Source organism: Microcebus murinus, chromosome 22, assembly GCF_040939455.1.
Source record: "Microcebus murinus isolate Inina chromosome 22, M.murinus_Inina_mat1.0, whole genome shotgun sequence".
In the NCBI taxonomy this organism is placed as follows: Eukaryota; Metazoa; Chordata; class Mammalia; order Primates; family Cheirogaleidae; genus Microcebus; species Microcebus murinus.
This window is the reverse complement of record NC_134125.1, coordinates 8,476,650-8,495,925: the sequence shown is the minus strand read 5'-3', so window position 1 is coordinate 8,495,925 and position 19,276 is coordinate 8,476,650. Positions and strand designations below refer to the sequence as shown.

Here is a 19,276-nt window from a genome sequence, read left to right as displayed (position 1 = left end):
TGGTTTGGTTCGAATCCCAGCTCCGTGTGATTCTGGGCTAGTTATTTAACCTGTCTGTAAAGTCACCTATAAAAGAGGGTAGTAACAGTACCTGTGTCTTACGGCTGCTGAGAGGATGAAAGGAGTTAATATTTATAAAGTGTCTAGAACAGTGTGTGGACTTCTAGGCAGCCAAAGACAATGGTGACCACCTAAATCCACATCTCCCCACATAGCCTTCAAAACAATGCAGAGTTAAAAAACAAAACAATATTCAGACATACCAAACTAGAAGAATGAAAAAGGTTTAAAAAAATTTTTAAATGGAAAAAATAAATAATAAAACTGCACAAAAACCATACCCTCAACATAAGAGAATGCCCAACCTTCCAAATCAGCTGTAAATAACAAAAGAAAATATACCAGAAGTCAGTGGGTGATCTCTTACCTTCCTACTGCAAGCCTTGTGCCCAGCAAGGGCATTCTGAGAAAAACGGCAAGGCAGGGAGAACAGAGCAGTAGCAGGCCTAAAACTGCTCTAAAACCACCTCCAGAAACACAAAATCCACATATATCAGAGCCCTCTTTATGGTATGATTCCAGGAAGACAGACTAAAAAATTGTGCAAATTAGAAAACCTAGATAAAAATGGATCATTTTCTAAGAAAATGAAGACTACCAAAACTGATTCCATTAGAGTGAGAAAACTCATGCAGAACAATTTCTATTTAAAAAAAAAAAAGAGGCCGGGCGCTGTGGCTCACGCCTGTAATCCTAGCTCTTGGGAGGCCGAGGCGGGCGGATTGCTCAAGGTCAGGAGTTCAAAACCAGCCTGAGCAAGAGCGAGACCCCGTCTCTACTATAAATAGAAAGAAATTAATTGGCCAACTGATATATATATATAAAAAATTAGCCGGGCATGGTGGCGCATGCCTGTAGTCCCAGCTACCCGGGAGGCTGAGGCAGAAGGATCACTCGAGCTCAGGAGTTTGAGGTTGCTGTGAGCTAGGCTGACGCCACGGCACTCACTCTAGCCTGGGCAACAAAGTGAGACTCTGTCTCAAAAAAAAAAAAAAAAAAAAAAAAAAAAAAAAAAAGAAAAGAAAAAACTAGTTAGGAAACTACCCCACAAAAAAGCACCAGGCTCAGATGATTTCACAATGGAATTCTACCAACCTTTCCAAGACCAGATAGTCCCTATGCTCTAAAATTATTCCAGAGTATTGAAACCAAAGGAAAACTTCCTACTTCCTTTTATGAAGCAAATAGAATACTGATACCTATAGCTGATAAAGACAGTACAAAGAAAAAAAAAAATAGAGACCAATGGCATTCATGAATATTGATAAAGAAATTCTAAACAAAATATTAGAAACAGAATCCAACACCACATCAAGAAAATAATATACCATAACCAAGTGGTTAGATTCATATTTCAAACCATATGTAAGAATAAATTCTATATAAATTAAAAATCTAAATGTAAAAGCTGAAACTATACAACACTAGAAAAAAAGTGGGTGAATCTTTTGTTAACCTTAAAGGAGGGGTCCCCAACCTATGGTGAGTTGCATAATTATTTCATTATATATTACAAAGTAATAATAATAGAAATAAAGCACACAATAAATGTAATATGCTTAAATCATCCCGAAACCATCCTCTTCCTCCCCAGTCCCTGGAAAAACTGTCTGCCATGAAAATGGTCCCTGGTGCCGGGGCGCGGTGGCTCACGCCTGTAATCCTAGCACTCTGGGAGGCCGAGGTGGGCGGATTGCTCGAGGTCAGGAGTTCAAAACCAGCCTGAGCAAGAGCGAGACCCTGTCTCTACTATAAATAGAAAGAAATTAATTGGCCAACTAATATATATATATATAATTAGCCGGGCATGGTGGTGCATGCCTGTAGTCCCAGCTACTCGGGAGGCTGAGGCAGAAGGATCTCTTGAGCCCAGGAGTTTGAGGTTGCTGTGAGCTAGGCTGACGCCAAGGCACTCACTCTAGCCTGGGCAACAAGCGAGACTCTGTCTCAAAAAAAAAAAAAAAAAAATGGTCCCTGGTGCCAAAAAGGTTGGGGATTGATGCTAAGGAAATTGTCTTTATTTATTTATTTATTTATTTAATTTTCTAATACTTTATTAGGCAATTTTTCAAACATACAGCATAGTTGAAAGAATTATACAGTGATCACCCATACACCAACCACCTAGATTCTATAACTTTTTTTCTTCTTCACATGTAGGGCATTTGTTCATAGGGAGGCCACAAGTTTTGTGTCCCTCATGACAGTGTCCCGAGATTCCTGTTGGGTGTGTTGTAAACAGAAGAGCCATTCTTCAGGCCCCCTGCTCTGAGCACACCCCAGGAAATTGTCTTTAAGAAGTCACTAAGGCCGGCGCGGTGGGTGCAGTGGTTCAGTGGCTCCCTCCTATGATCCTAGCACTCTAGGAGGCCGAGGCGGGAGGATTGCTTAAGGTCAGGAGTTCGAAACCAGCCTGAGCAAGAGCAAGACCCCATCTCTTCTAAAAAGAGAAAGAAATTAACTGGCCAACTAAAAATATATAGAAAAAAAAAAAATTAGCCAGGCATGGTGGCGCATGCCTGTAGTCCCAGCTACTCGGGAGGCTGAGGCAGGAGGATCGCTTGAGCCCAGGAGTTTGAGGTTGCTGTGAGCTAGGCTGACGCTACAGCACTCTGGCCAGGGCAACAGAGTGAGACTGTGTCTCAAAAAAAAAAAAAAAAGGTCACTAAATGGTAAAACCTCACAGGCTAAAGTCAGTTCTAATCTCCAATTTGAGGATCTTTCAACAAACCCAACATTCTCTGGGAAACAAGAAACTCAAGTTCAACTCCATTCAGAGGTGGACAATTTACAGTCCACAGTTCCTCCTCGAGTTCAGTGCTAGTCTCAGCCTGAAAAAAAAAAAAACATTCATTTATAAAAGCAGTGAAATTCTGAGGCTCAGAAAAAGTCATATTATTAAATCTGGATGCATATTCTGCTCTTCTAGCATTTACTCGTGTCTTTAAATCTGCAAGACTAAAACCCATCTAAGAAGAGAAATATCAGGAAAATGCTTCTGAAAAACACATTTTAAAAACCTGATTTGGAGCTGGGCGCGGTGGCTCACGCCTGTAATCCTAGCACTCTGGGAGGCCAAGGCAGGCAGATTGCTCGAGGTCAGGAGTTCGAAACCAACCTGAGCAAGAGCAAGACCCCGTCTCTACTATAAATAGGAAGAAATTAATTGGCCAACTAATATATATATATATATAAAATTAGCCGGGCATGGTGGCGCATGCCTGTAGTCCCAGCTACTCGGGAGGCTGAGGCAGGAGGATTGCTTGAGCCCAGGAGTTTGAGGTTGCTGTGAGCTAGGCTGACGCCAAGGCACTCACTCTAGCCTGGGCAACAAGCGAGACTCTGTCTCAAAAAAAAAAAAAAAAAAAAAAAACCTGATTTGAAGCATCTCTTGGTTACTGAAACAGCCTACAGAGCAAAACCACTTTTTCAAAATGCCAGAATGCCGCATCTGTTAGACAAGCTAATTAATCAATCTCTGCCTTCATTTCTCTATATGTAAAATATGGATAATAATAGTGCCTATCTCAGAGGAAGTGAGAATTAATGAGTTAATGCATGCAAAAGAGCCTTAGGGTCGGGCGTGGTGGCTCACGCCTGAAATCCTAGCACTCTGGAAGGCAGAGTTAGGAGGATTGCTCAAGGTCAGGAGTTCGAAACCAGGCTGAGCAAGAGTGAGACCCCGTCTCTACTAAAAATAGAAAGAAATTATTTGGCCAACTAAAAATATATAGAAAAAAAAATTAGCTGGGCATGGTGGCACATGCCTGTAGTCCCAGCTACTTAAGAGGCTAAGGCAGAAGGATTACTTGAGCCCAGGAGTTTGAGGTTGCTGTGAGCTAGGCTGTGAGGTAGGCCACGGCCCTCTAGCACCGGCAACAAAGTGAGACTCTGTCTCAAAAAAAAAAAAAAAAAAAAAAGCAGCCTTAGAACTATTATAGCTTGTTTGCTTGTTGTTACTTTATTCAATACATAAAGATTCTTGACAATAGTATACCATGGAGAGATTGTACCTTTCATCTATATAAAATTACTCTAGTATTAAATAAATCAGTATTTAATACTGTTTATCTTGAATGCTACTTAGCCTGATATTATTGGTACTGCCTGAATCCTTTGTGCTCGTGTTTATTTGATTTATCTTTTGTTATTCTGTGCCAATATATCTTTTTTAAGCAGAACACAATTGAATTTTTCTTTAATTCCATCTGACACAGACATTCATTAGGGGACTTAATCCATGATCACGGACATCTTATGTTTGGTCTCATATCTGCAGATTGTTTTCAACTTTCAACATTTTTGTTTTCTCTTTGTCTTTTTCCGTTTGGCTACTTCAGTGCTTTGAGTGTAGATACCCTGTTTCTAATTCTAACAGGATTCTAATTATTTTTAAATTATACTGATTGCTATATTGTAGTATTTCAAGAGTATTCTTAAGCCTATAATTATCAGGTTATTGGAGGTAAAATAACTTTTGTCTCCCCTCTATGGAAAGTGAAGAATTTTCTGCTGTTGTTCTCTTCCTACTGCAGGTTCAGCAGTTGCATCTTTTTGATACAGAGTCTTGTTTTGTCGCCCTGGGTAGAGTGCAGTGGCATCATCGTAGCTCACTGCAACCTCAAAGTCCTGGGCTCAAGCGATCCTCCTGCCTCAGTCTCCTGAGTAGTTGGGATTACAGGCATGCGCCACCATGCCTGGCTAATTTTTTCTATATATTTTTAGTTGTCCAGCTAATTTCTTTCTAATGTTAGTAGAAACGGGGGTCTCACTCTTGCTCAGGCTGGTCTCGAACTCATGGGTTCAAGAGATTCTTCTCCCTTGGCCTCCCATAGTGCTAGGATTACAGGCGTGAGCCACCGTGCCTGGCCAGTTGCTTCATTTTAAACACAGGTTATCCAGCCTGGGTGTCCACAATCCACCTGCTGATCTGTTCCCTGACTGTCATCACAAGCATCTCTTCTTTTTTAAAAATAGGTTCTAAAAGAATTTCTCAAGTTTGTCCTGGAACTCATTACCATGATGGCAGCAGCCTCACATGTACTATTAACTGCTTTCATTAAGATCTTTGTACATTATTTGGCTATCCTGTTTTCTATTCCTATTTAATCTTTATTTATCTCAGCCTGCTATTTCAGGCTGCTCTAATTTTTTAGGGTCAATTTGGTTTTGGATCTCTTTGAGAATACAAACATAAACTTCCTGAAATCTTTTAAATTAATTTATTTTAAAAATACAGGCCAAGTACAGAGCTGCACACCTGTAGCCCCAGCTACTCAGAAGGCTGAGGCAGGAGGATCACTTGAGCCCAGGACTTTGAGGTTGCAGTGAGCTATGATGACGCCATTGCACTCTAGCCCGGGTGACAGACCGAGACCCTGTCTCAAAACAAAAAAACAAAAAAAAGATAAAAACTGGTATGCCTATATAGGGCAGCTCCATTATACTTTTATGGGACCACTGTTGTATACATAGTCCATCATCACCCAAACCATCATTATGCAGCACATGACTATAGATAATTTTTTTTTATTTTGACAAATATTACCAAATATTACCAACTGCCCTCAAAAAAAGTACCAGTTTATATGGCCATAATTAAGTGTGAAATCCCCTGTTCTCCCCAACTTTTGTCAATACTACATATATTACCAAACTTTTTCATCTTTGTCTGCCTGATTAATGGAAAATGGTACCATTTTAGTCTGCATTTCTTTGTGAGATTGAGTATTTTTTTTGTATTTTCAAACCACTTGTTTTTCCCCTTCTATGAGTTGTCAGTTTGTCATTGCTTATTTCCTATTGGATTTTTTCTCTTATTGATTTATAGGAGCTCTTGATATAGCCAGAAAATTTTCTTTTATTACATGTGTGGTAAATATCTGTCTTAGCTTTTTTTTTGCCTATGTAGTCTGCGGTTTCATTTTTTTCCTACGGAAGTTTATCTTGGCATGGTTAAATTTATTAGATTTTTCCATTAAGATTTCTGAGTCTCTTGCCATGCTTAGAAACTAATTTAAGTCATAACGCTGTGGTGTCGTGGAAATTAATTAATACGTGTAAAATGCTTAGCACAGAAGCAGCCCTCAGAGTTTCACTAGTAGAACTAGAAATTTAATTGTCAGCCAGAAGAAAGCACAGTAGAGTCACAGATTTTAACAGAGCCCTGCAAGGTATGGCCCTAGTTGACTCTGGTTCTCTGATGACCGCTCCAAATTCCCAAATGTGCCACATGTGACCTTTGCATGTGCTTTTCCCTCTGGAGGGGTCCCCTAACCTACCTTCTCAATACACCCCATACTTCCCCGGGTGATACTCAACACAGTGTCCAATCACATATTTCTACGACAGTCAGATTAAAGGCTAGACTGTCAGTTCCATGAGGACAAAGGACATGTCTTCTTTCTTTTTTTTTTTTTTTTTTTTTAAGAAACAGAGTCTCACTCTGTCACCCATGCTGGAATGCAGTAGTCAAATCATAGTTCACTGCAGCCTCAAATTCCTGGGCTCAAGCGATCCTCCTGCGTCAGCCTCAAAAGTAGGAACATGTCCATTTCTTCGTCACCATACTCCCAGCCCCTAGCAAAGGGTTAACACAGAGTAGTTCCTAAATAAATATTTATGGTGACAGAAGGAAGAACAGCCTGGGGGTGAGCCCCATCCTCTCCTATACCCACACAGTTCCACCTCTCTGGCTTGGGTGGTGTCACCAAGAGGCTGTCAAAGATGACTCCCACTTCCATGTATGCAAGAGGAAGAGGCAGCTGGCAAAGGCCCTCTTCCAACTGGCCCCACTAGCTCCATATTTGACAAAAAAAAAAAAAAAGATGGTTATTGTTTTTAGTACACAGTGTCTTCTTATCCTATTTGTGGTGCTGAAGAGGATATTTTCCCCTATCTGTATGCTACTGTAGTAATTTTCATAAGCATTTGGAAAGTGAATACCTAGGGCACCTGTGCATAAGCCAAAAAGCTGCCGGAAGCCTCCCTATGCCTTGGAAACACCAAATTTTGATATTTTAAACTATGTTAACACTAGTGGGGAGAAGAACTCTTTGGGTATTTCTCTTCACCTCCATTGCCAGGCTGGAACCCTGACAGCACTTCACCCAGTCTGTTCTGCGCTCATCACTTGTAAGCCTGCATGGTTGGTAACCATGGTGACAAAAACAGGTTTTTTTTAAGGGAGGAGTGAGGAGGAGGGCTTCAATTTCCTTTTTTTTTTTTTGCATCTCACTCTGTCACCCTGTGTAGAATGCAGTGACATCATCATAGCTCACTGAGGCCTCAAACTCCTGCCTCCCAAGTAGCTGGGACTACAGATATATGCCAGAATGCCCGACGAATGTTTTTTTTGCAGCATATTACAGGGGCACAAATGTTTAGGTTACGCATATTGCCTTTGTCCCACCCGAGTCAGGGCTTCAAGCATGTCCAGCCCCCAGACAGTGTGCACCAAACCTATTAGGTATGAATCTACTGCAGGGAGCGGTGGCTCACACCTGTAATCCTAGCTCTCTGGGAGGCCAAGAGGGAGGATCGCTCAAGGTCAGGAGCAAAAACCAGCCTGAGTAAGAGCAAGACCCCGTCTCTACTAAAAATAGAAAGAAATTAATTGGCCAACTAAAAGTATATAGAAAAAATTAGCTGGGCATGGTGGCACATGCCTGTAGTCCCAGCTACTCGGGAGGCTGAGGCAGGAGGATCGCTTGAGCCCGGGAATTTGAGGTTGCTGTGAGCTAGGCTGACGCTCAGGCAACAAAGTAAGACTCTGTCTAAAAAAAAAAAAAAGTGTGAATATACCCATTCCTTCCTTCCCCCTCCCATCTGCCCAATACCCAATGGATGTTACTACTATATGTGCACATAAGTGTTGATCAGTTAATGCCAATTTGATGGCGAGTACATGTGGTGCTTGCTTTTCCATTCTTGTGATCTGGCTAATTTTCTCTCTCTCTCTCTCTCTTTTTTTTTTTTTGTTTTTTTGAGACAGAGTCTCACTTTGTTGCTCAGGCTAGAGTGAGTGCCGTGGCATCAGCCTAGCTCATAGCAACCTCAAACTCCTGGGCTCAAGCGATCCTCCTGCCTCAGCCTCCCGAGTAGCTGGGACTACAGGCATGCGCCACCATGCCCGGCTAATTTTTTGTATATATATTTTTAGTTGGTCAATTTATTTCTTTCTATTTTTAGTAGAGACGGGGTCTTACTCAGGCTGGTTTCGAACTCTTGACCTTGAGTGATCCTCCAGCCTCGGACTCCCAGAATGCTAGGATTACAGGTGTGAGCCACCACGCCCGGCCTTAATTTTTTCTATTTTTAGTAGAGACAGGATCTTACTTTTGCCCATGCTGGTCTCCAACTCCTGAACTCAAGCAATCCTCTCTCCTCGGCCTCCCAGAGCCCTAGGGTTACATGATTACAGATGACAGCCACCTCGCCCAGCCTATTTTTAAAATTTCAAGAGTGGGACTCTGAATTCAGATGATCTCCTATTGTAACCATGTGTTCTCACCTTTGCATGCTTTATAGAAATAACACTTAGAATATCCTGCTAATGCTGAGGGTGTGGAAAACTATAAAAGTAGGTTCCATGGCGAAGGTGAGACTATGTAAACACCAACCAGATCAGCGAGACGGAAGATAAGGCAGGTGGTCGTCTCTTTACCCTTTTATTAAAGAAACTGTATTATTTCATTTACAGCTTATAATTATGCTATCCTGTTATTAAGAGCAAACAGATTACAATGATATTTTCAGGGGAAACTTAGTAACCAGCATTTAGCGCAGAGGCTGGGCAAAGTAAGGTCTTAATGAACATTAGTTTTCACTGTTATTATCATTATTATTACTGGTGGACATTATGCAAGATAGATCCTTCTCAAGCATAATTATGTTAGTTTCACATAAGCCATTTTTTGACATGTATGGCATTTCAGTCATACTGCCTTTTCTTTTCTTTCTTTTTTTTTTTTTTTTTTTTTTTTGAGACAGTCTCACTCTCTTGCCTGGGCTAGAGTGCCGTGGTGTCAGCCTAGCTCACAGCAACCTCAAACTCCTGGGCTCAAGCGATCCTCCTGCCTCAGCCTCCCGGGTACCTGGGACTACAGGCATGAGCCACTGTGCCCAGCTAATTTTTTCTATTTTTAGTTGTTTGGCTAATTTCTTTCTATTTATAGTAGAGACGGGGTCTCACTCTTGCTCAGGCTGGTCTCAAACTCCTGAGCTCAAATGATCCTCCCACCTTGGCCTCCCAGAGTGCTAGGATTATAGGCGTGAGCCACCGCACCCAGCCATACTGCTTTTTCATACATTAACTTCTTCAAGGCTCTGGAGCTGTCTCTGCATTATTTCTTTTTTTTTTCTTTTTTTTTTCTTTTTTTTTCTTTCTTTTTGCTAACTACAGTGAAAATGAATCTGCATTATTTCTAACAACATATAGTTAGAAATTGAAATTTCAATTCCATGATCCATCTACTTGAGGTTTGATATATTTAAATGCTCCCTCCCTAGCTATTTTTTTCAAAAAACATTTGTAATTACCAAAAGTTTTTTCCCAATTATATGTTTAATATTTGTATTCAATCACTGACAATTTGGGGAGGTACAACACACTGATCACTAGTAAGAAACAGCAAGAGTTAATTCAGCCCCTGAGATCTTAGTAAGAGAAGGTAAAGAGGAACAGTGGGATTAAAGGAAAATGTTATCTATGGGGCTGGCCTCAAGGAGTTACCGAGGCAAAAAAAAAAAAAAAAAGACACCATGCATCTCGAACCCAGTCCCATCTCCTACCTACCGTCAATTTGACACAATAAGGGGAGAGTCTACAAACCAAAAAAAAGTGTAATATGATTATATCTACATTCCCCAAAAGGAGGGGAAAAGGAAAATCAGTTTGACTCAATTTGAGCTAACAAGACAACTAATACAGTGGTTCCAGCCAGGTGTGGTGGCTCACGCCTATAATCCCAGCACTTTAGGAGGCCGACGCAGGAGGATCACTTGAGCCCAGCAGTCTAAGACCAGCCTGGGCAACATAGCAAGACTCTGTCTCTACAAAAATAAAAAATAAAAAAATGTAGGTGGGCGGGTATATACATACATAATGAGTGAGATATGCACCATCTGGGGGATGGTCATGATGGAGACTCAGACTTGTGGGGGGAGGGGGGGAAATGGGCATTTATTGAAACCTTAAAATCTGTACCCCCATAATATGCCGAAATAAAAAAAAAAAATGTAAAAATTAGCCGGGCATAGTGGCACACACCTGTAGTCCCAGCTACTCAGGAGGCTGAGGCAGGAGGATTGGTTAAGCCCAGGAGTTTAAGGTTGCCATGAGCTATGATGATGTCACTGCACTCTAGCCAGGGTAATAGAGCAAGACTCTGTCTTAAAAAAAAAAAAAAAAGATACTGAGGGAAAACAGGTAGAGAATCACATGGAGAGGAAAGTAGTGAACATCCTCCTCTGGCTTATTCTAACACCTGCAAAACCTGTCAGCCCCTGACAATCCCTTGTAACCAGCCACCTTCTGGCATTATCTATATTTATTAAGGATTTCAGCTGGGCGCGGTGGCTCACGCCTGTAATCCTAGCACTCTGGAGGCCAAGGCGGGCGAATCATTTGAGCTCAGGAGTCCGAAACCAGCCTGAGCAAGAGCGAGACCCCGTCTCTACTATAAATAGAAAGAAATTAATTGGCCAACTAATATATATAGAAAAAATTAGCCGGGCATGGCGGTGCATGCCTGTAATCCCAGCTACTCAGGAGGCTGAGGCAGGAGGATTGCTTGAGCCCAGGAGTTTGAGGTTGCTGTGAGCTAGGCTGACGCCACGGCACTCACTCTAGCCTGGGCAACAAAGTGAGACTCTGTCTCAAAAAAAAAAGAAAAAAAAAGGATCTCAGGTAGTAAGGGAGCCCAGGTGGGTACAGAAAGACTTACACACATACACAAGCACTCATGAAAAAGAGCCTCCAATCCATGTCTAAAACAGGCTTCAGGACCTACTACACATGAACCCTGTGTTGAGCAACTTTGAAAAGATAAAAGGCATAATTAATTCCTGCTTGCAAGATTTTACAAACCCAAACTATTTGACAGGAAATCACACCCGAAATCTAAATCCCTCATTAGTGAATGCAGATTCTGCAAAAGCTTTTTTGCTCTTTGAGGCTAGGAACTCACTTACGTCAATTAATTGAGTTTTTTAAAAAATGCTGATGAAACAAAAAGAAAATACAATGATGCTGAATATTTGGTTTTATCTATGCATCCCCCTCCCTCAGTGACACGGGGAAACAGGCCAATAATTTCAGGAACTTAATCTCAAGGCTGCTGTACTAAGAAGGCAGTTTAAAGTAGGTTTAAAGTCTAATTTCAGTTTAAAGTCTAATTTCAGTTTCTTGTGTACATATAAAGTGATACTGGGTATATCTTTCTTACCTGCTGCTCCAGAAAAATTATTATATTTGTCCTTGGGGAGAAAGTTTATAGTTTGGCACTTTCTGCAGATTATACTATTTCTCTTTTCTAATTAAATTTTAATATTCTATAGGAAAAGAGTTAAATCATGAAGATAGGCAGTCAAAAGGGACAAGCATTCTAAGAGGCTATAAGACAGTTATTAAATTCCTGCAAAGTGTTCTAATATATGCTACACCATGTCATTTAAGTAGTCCTCCTATCAATGGACATTCGGGCTGTTTCCAATATTTTGCCATCTCAAATAATACTACGATAAACATACTTGTAAATGTAAAAAAAAAAAAAGTTGCTAAAGCAGCCTTTTAATCGTAGTGGAAAGCTATGTCTTTATAAATCACCGTCTTCTCGTGGAGTTTCATTGGTCAGCATCTCTGCTCCGACGAAAATGCAGTAAGTAAAAACTGCCTCCAAAAAAGCCTTTCCACAAATTGCTTCTACCCTAGTTCAAAGCCTCTCTTGTCACTTGTCTGATCTCCCAGAATCCACTCTTGCCTCCTACAATCCATCCTTCGCAGCAGCCAGAGGGATATTTTTAAATAGATCAGCTCATGCCACTCCCCTCCTCCTATCCTTCTACGGTTCTGCATTGCTCTTAAAATACAGTCCGCATTCCTCTCAGTGGTCCACGTGATACTCATGACATTAAGAATCCCCCTGTGGTCTGATCGCTACCCACCTCTCATCTCCTCAGTCTCACAGCTCCTGCTGTTCAATCACTCTGAGAACTCCCCACGCCAACACTTGCCCTCGTGCTCTGCCCAAACCGGCAACACCCAATGCCTAGCACAGTACCTGGCACAGAGTAATCCCCCCGTAAATAGTTCTTCAATGAATAGACAGGTGTGTCATTAGAGCGGGCCAATGGGATGACAAAGACTTGGATCTACAGTCCATTATCTCTATTTTTTTTTATTTTTATTTCAAAATATGAATTAAAGGAGTACAAGTGTTTTTGTTACATGGATATCTTGTATAATGCTTAAGTCAGGGCTTTTGGTGTGCCCCTCACCAGAATAGTGTTCCCTGTACACCATAGGTAAAGTTTTTGTCCCATGCCAGCCTCCCACCCTCCGCTCTTCTTGGTTTCTCATGTCCTTTATATCGCTTTAGCCCGTGTGTACCCATCTATGGGCTCCCACGTATTAGCAAGAACATATGGTGTTTGCTTTTCCATGCCTGAGATACCTTACTTATGATAATGGTCTCCAGTTCCAACATTATCTTTAAAATAGACATTGCTGTATGTGTGTATATGTATGTATAGACAGATACATACATTATGTATATAGGAACACACATAGTGTGTATGTGTGTAATATGAGTACACAAGCATATATATACATTCCCTCTCTAAATTCAATGCTTCTTGCAAACATGGACAGCATTTTTCACGTTTCAATGTTGCCAAGGACCACAGCATATACATCTCTGCCAAAGCACATAACCCTCCAAAATTCATACGACTGAACTGGGCTGCATTTTAGGGCATCTGAATCCATTCCAGCGGTCTCAAATCCTTGGTTGCAGTCCACATCTCCCACAGAACCTGCCAACCTCAGTATTTGTCTTTCTTTTCCTTAAAAACATCAGCATTATAAGCTCAGTGTCCCTATTGTTCTGTAGCTGCCTAACAAAAGCACACCACGGCCTGCTAGGAACAATTGCAAACATGAGTTGGCTCTGCTTTTCCAGGGTCACGTGCCATTCCTAACAGTCTCCACATTGACCATGCACAAGAAGGGTGAGCAAATCTTAGCAGCAGCCCCTGCACTTGAGCAACTCCAGCCAAAACTTGGCCTTGCATCAGGACCTAACGTCAATAAAGACATCCCAGTTTCAACTGGAAAGACACAGAACTGTTATTTTTCAGCAAGGCAAGTTTATTTACTCCCACAGGAGATAAACAAACATGGCCACCAGGGAGAGCCTGGGACAAAATGTACTTGACCTGCCATAGATAAACCAAAAGCCTCCAGTCTAAGAACAAGCTCAATTTTCTGCCCCTGTCAGCTCAAGTCATCATGTATGTCTTTCAGGGGAACAAAAGCGAATGTAAAGGATGGACCACATGCTGAAGAAAGACTTGGGAAACACAGGCAGCTTTGACAGCTGCGCTAGGGCAGAGTAGGTCAGATAAGACACCTCAAAATCTAAATTCAGGGCTGGGTGGGGTGGCTCATGCCTGTAATCCTAGCACTCTGGGAGGCCGAGGCAGGAGGATCGCTTGAGGTCAGGAGTTCGAGACCAACCTCAGCAAGAGCGAGACCCCATATCTCCAAAAAATAGAAAATTAGTTGAGTGTGGTGGTGTGGATCTACAGTGCTGGCTAGTCGGGAAACTGACGTGGGAGAATTGCTCAAGCCCAGGAGTTTGAGGTTGCAGTAAGCTATGATGATGCCACTGCACTCTAGCCCAGGTGACAGAGCAAGACCTTGTCTCAAAAAATCATCATCATCATCTAGAACACTGGCATAATGTTAGACAAATAGACCAATGGAACAGAACAGAGTCCAGAAATAGATCCCCACATAAATGGCAACTCATTTTCAAAGGTACAAATTCAATGGAGACAGTCTTTTCAACAAATGGTGCCAGAACAATGGACATTCATGTGCAAGAAAGAGAACACATATGCATACGTTATATGATATATAAAAATTAATTCAAACTGGATCATAAACCTAAAACTATTAAACTTGTAGAACAGTAGTCCCCAACATTTTTGGCTCCAGGGACCAATTTCATGGAAGACAATTTCTATGGACTGGGGGGGAGGAATGGTTTCAGGATGATTCCAGCACATTACATTTATTGTGTTGTCAAACCCCTCTCTGCTGATGATAATCTGTATTTGCAGCCACTCCCCAGCTCAGATCATCAGGCATTAGATTCTCATAAGGAGCGTGCAACCTAGACCTCACATGCGCAGTTTGCAGTAGGGTTTGTGCTCTTATAAGCATCTAATGCTACAGTTGATCTGACAGGAGGCGGAACTGATGCAGTGATGGGAGTGATGGGGTGCAGCTGTAAATACAGATGAAGCTTTGCTCCCACCTGCTGCTCACCTCCTGCTGTGTGGCATGGTTCCTAACAGGCCACTGACCCTTACTCGTCCGTGGCCCAGGGCTGGGAACCCCAGCGTAGAAGACAAAAGAGAAATATTTGAGGCCTTGGGGTAAGCAAAGAATTTCTCAGAAATTACACTGAAAGCATGATCCATTAAAAAATATTGATAAATTGGACTTCATCAAAATTTAAAACCTCTGCTCTTCAAAAAATACTGTTAAAAAAACGAAGAAACAAGCCACAGACTAGAAAAATATTTGCAATTCAGATAATGTAATACAAAGAACTCTCAGATCTCAATAAGAAAACAAACTAAACTTAAAAATAGGCAAAAGATTTGAACAAACAGATACGTCACCAAAGAAGATACATAGATGGCAAATGAAAAAAGAAAAGATGGAGGGGGGTGGGGAAGGAAAAAATTAAAATTAAAAAAAGAGAAAAAAAGGACGGGCGAGGTGGCTCACGCCTGTAATCCTAGCACTCTGGGAGGCCGAGGCGGGCGGATTGCTCAAGGTCAGGAGTTCAAAACCAGCCTGAGCGAGACCCCGTCTCTACCATAAAAATAGAAAGAAATTAATTGGCCAACTAATATATATATATATAAAAAAAAAAAATCAGCCGGGCATGGTGGCTTGTGCCTGTAGTCCCAGCTACTCGGGAGGCTGAGGCAGGAGGATCGCTTGAGCCCAGGAGTTTGAGGTTGCTGTGAGCTAGGCTGACGCCACGGCACTCACTCTAGCCTAGGCAAGAAAGCGAGACTCTGTCTCAAAAAAAAAAAAAAAGAGAAAAAAAAATTAAAAAAAGAAAAAGAAAAGATGATTAACATTATTAGTCACCAGGAAAAAATACAGGTCAGCCTCAGTGGCTCATGCCTGTAATCCCAGCACTTTGGGAGACTGAGGCAGGAGGATCGCCTGAGGCCAGGAGTTCAAGACCAGCCTGGGCGACACAGCAAGACCCAGTCTTTACAAAAAATTATTAATAATTAGCCTGTCGTGGTGGTGCACCCATATAGTCCCAGATACTCAGGAGGATTACTTGAGCCCAGGACTTCAAGGTTACAGTGAGCTATGATCTGGCCACTGTACTCCAGCCTGGGTGACAAAGCAAAGCAAGATCCTATCAGAAAGAAAGGAAAGAAAGGAAAAGAAAGGAAAGGAAGAAAGTAAGTTAGTTCAAACCAAAATGTGATGCCATGACACACCCACTAAAATGACTAAAATTAAAAAGACTAACCATACCAAGTGCTGGCAGGGATGTGGAGGAACTCAAACTCTCACCTACTGCTGATAGGAATGTAAATGGTATAACTACTTTGGAAAACAGTTTGACAGTTTCTGAAAAAGTGAAATATATACTTTGTATATGATCCAGCCATTTCACTTGCAGATCTTTACTGAAAAGAAATGAAAGTATATGTCCATACTAACACTGTACACGAGCATTCAGAGCATCTCTATTAGTGATAACCAAACTCTGGAAACAATTAAATGTCCATCAACAACAAGTGAATGGATAAGCAAACTGCAGTATATCCATACGATCGCATACTACTAAGCAGTAAAAAGTAATGAACTATATGACACACACTAAAACATGAATGAATCTCAACATAAGAAGCCAGACACTCCCCCAAAAAAACTATATACTGTATAATTCCATTTATATAAAATTCTAAGAAATGCAAACTAATACATGGTGACAAAAAGCAGAATAGTGGTTGCCTAAGAACAAAGGAGGGATTATAAAGAACTCAAGGAAACAGGAGGAATAAGAGATATGTTCACTATCTTGACTGTGGTGATGGTTTCCCAAGTCTATACTTATGTCAAAACTTATCAAATGGTACATTTAAATATATGCAATCTATCACATGTCATTTATACTTCAATAAAGCTGGTTAAAAATAAAACAGACTTGCAACCTAATAACAAATAATTCCCAGTTATGTGTGTTATGTTCATAACCTGACTTTTTAGGTAGCACAAAATACCAGTGCTGAAGGGGAGAAGGAATTACTCCATTTCAAACTGTCCTCTGGACCACTTGCTGCCGTGGCTATGCCCACACTCCTCTGCTTCTAACCTAACGAGCTGGACAATGTAGGCTCTATTACAACCCAGACCCTTCCCCAACCCCCAGCCCCTTGCTTGTCTTTTTGTCTCCTAAGCAGCAGATCCTTATTGTCTGGAAGAGCAGACACGAGGAACAAAAGGCTCAATGACTATTTGACAGATTAAAGAATAGACAACTGTTTTATTTAAAAGCTCCCTAAAGAATTAGAACATGGGAGGCCATACCGTGTTCTGCTGAAATACAGTTACATATTATTCAGAGCTGTAAGCACTTGCCAACAGACCTGTCCAAGTCACTCACTTCATAAGAGTCTTCAGTTTTCTTTTTTCTCCCATTTTTTGTACCAGATCCATGAATGAATAACATGCAGGTGTGTTTTGAGAAGACACTCCTAATATTTTGAAGAGTCTTTCATACAAATAGCCCCAACAGCTTGAACCATTTTTTCAAATGTTTAAGACACTCAAGGAAAATAATAGACAATGGGTCTTATGTGTGAGTGGTATATAAAGAGCGATGATACAAAATAACAGGATCATTTTCTGGAAACAATAGGTCACGCTGCTGTTTCACAACAAAATGAAGGCTTACAAATAATCAGCAATAGTTATAAAATAATAATAGCAAAATGGTGATTAATGGAAGCTATTCTTGGCTCCACCACCCCATTAGCTGTGACGTTAGGCAAACTGCTTAACTTCTGAAACTCAGTTTACTCATCTTCAGAAAGGGGACAAAGTAGCGACCTGATAGGGTTGTTGTGAGGATTAGTAACGCGTTTGGCTTAGAGTAAGAACTAAGCAAAAGTTAGCTATCAGTCGTAGTATTATCCTGAGCTTTCAAAGGATCTCACTAACTCACTAATCCTCCTTCCGACCCATAGTTTCAAACGCTGTCATTTACTAGCACGTTATTTCTGAGCCTCAGTTTCCACATCCGTAAAACGGGTGCCATTAAAGTTACCTGACTTTTAAGGTTGTAGCGAAGGATTAAATAAGTAGATGCAGCTCCCTTCCCTCCCATCTCCCAATGCGAGGATCGCAGAGGAAGGAAATACTTCTAGTGGCTGCAGATACAGTCAGTTTTTCCATTGCTGGTACGTGAGGGGTGGGAGGAAAAGAAGACGCAAAGGGGCACATGGAAGGGTCAGAGGTCCCGAGTGCGGTCCCCGAAGGCGCACGAGTGGCAGAGTGACCCCGAGCGGCTAGACCCCTGGGGGCCTGGCCCGCGCAACTCCCCTGCCGCGTCCCCAGGAGCGTCCCCAAGTCAGCCGGGTTATTTCGGAAGCACCATGAGGCAATTCTCATGAGGCAATGGGTCAGGAATGCGGCGCCGCGCCGGGCCGCTGGCGTCCGCGGCTCCCCGGCGGCTCTACCTGCCGGTCCTCACGGGCATCCCGGGGTGGCGGCGGCCGGAACTCGGGGAGGCAGGAAATGAATGGGGACCCGGAGGGTGGGGGCGCGGCGGGGCCGGCCCCGGGCCCGGGAGGGCGAGGGGACGCGGAGGGGCCGGCCGCCCAGGCCGGGCGGGAGTGCGAGGCCCGGGGCGGCGCCCCCTCCCGGACGGGCCGGCGGGCGGCGGCGGGGGCCGGGCCGAGGCCCGCGCCGGGCCCCTCGGGGCGCCTCACCTCCGCGATGTCATGTTCCTCCCGCCCTCCGGCTCCGCGACGGACCCGCTCCTTGCTCAGGCTCCGCTGGGCTCGGTCACATCGGGCTGGCCCGAGGGAGGCCCGCTCGGGACCGGACGCGGGGCAGAGCCAGCCGGCCGCGCGCAGACCCCCCTCCAGGCCTGGGGATCCCGGAGACTGTGCAGCCGCCCCCCGGCCCGGCTCGTTCCTGCTCCTCCCCCGCCCTCCGCCGCCGTCGCCACCGTGACATCACCCCTCGCGACGCGCGCCGCCACTTCCTGCTTCCCGTGGGCCGGGCGGCGCTCGGCGGCTGGTGATGGCTGGCCGGCCACCCGGCCGGGGACCCAGCCGAGGCGCCACCGCGCAGTCCCCGGAGCACCTCGCTGCCTCCTCGACACCTCGACCGCAGGGTGCCAGCTGCGCGTCGGCGCGGCCCGCGCTCCCCCGGACGGTCGCATCCGCCCCCGCCGCGAGCGTTCGCGTCCCCGCGCTGGCCGCCAAGTCGAGTTTCATTCATTTCCTTCCACAGATCGCCGCCCCACTCACTAGCTGTGCAACCCTGGGAAAGTTACTGGAGGTCTCTGAGCCTCAGTGTCCTCCATTCTTTTATTTCTATAAAATATTCCTATTACTATCGTACTTTCTTCATAGGGTTATGGTGACGATTAAATATGTAAAATGCTTAGACGCGGGCCTGGTCTATATAGTTAGTGCATTACAATTGTTAGGTATTATTATAAGTAAGCATCTCTTGAGGGTTTTCTACCTGCTTGACTCTGTTGTAGAATACGGGAACAAAATACAAAAATTTCATTGTTCTCATGGAAGGAGCTGCAATAATTCATGTAAACTTTTTTTTTTTTTAACAGTCTTGCTCTGTCCCAGTGCTAGAGTGAATGCAATGGCATCATCATAGCTCACTGTAACCTCAAACTCCTGCACTCAAGCGATCCTC

At 43.1% G+C, this 19,276-nt stretch overlaps 1 protein-coding gene and 1 non-coding gene across 4 annotated transcripts in view; both read right to left on the bottom strand.

The window, feature by feature from the left end:
- The window catches only part of PTPN11 (protein tyrosine phosphatase non-receptor type 11), an 86,080-nt gene extending 67,520 nt beyond the window's left edge, over window positions 1–18,560 (bottom strand). For all 3 annotated transcript variants that reach the window (XM_075996585.1, XM_012778360.3, XM_075996584.1), the window contains exon 1: window positions 18,322–18,560. In XM_075996585.1, coding sequence (XP_075852700.1) covers window positions 18,322–18,335 — 14 coding nt within the window. In that variant the 5' untranslated portion in view covers window positions 18,336–18,560. The remainder of the gene's footprint in view (window positions 1–18,321) is intronic.
- On the bottom strand, window positions 2,213–2,341 carry LOC142863808 (small nucleolar RNA SNORA11). Its single transcript, XR_012914446.1, has one exon. It is a non-coding gene; the product is annotated as a small nucleolar RNA SNORA11 (small nucleolar RNA).
- Window positions 18,561–19,276: the final 716 nt, after the last annotated feature.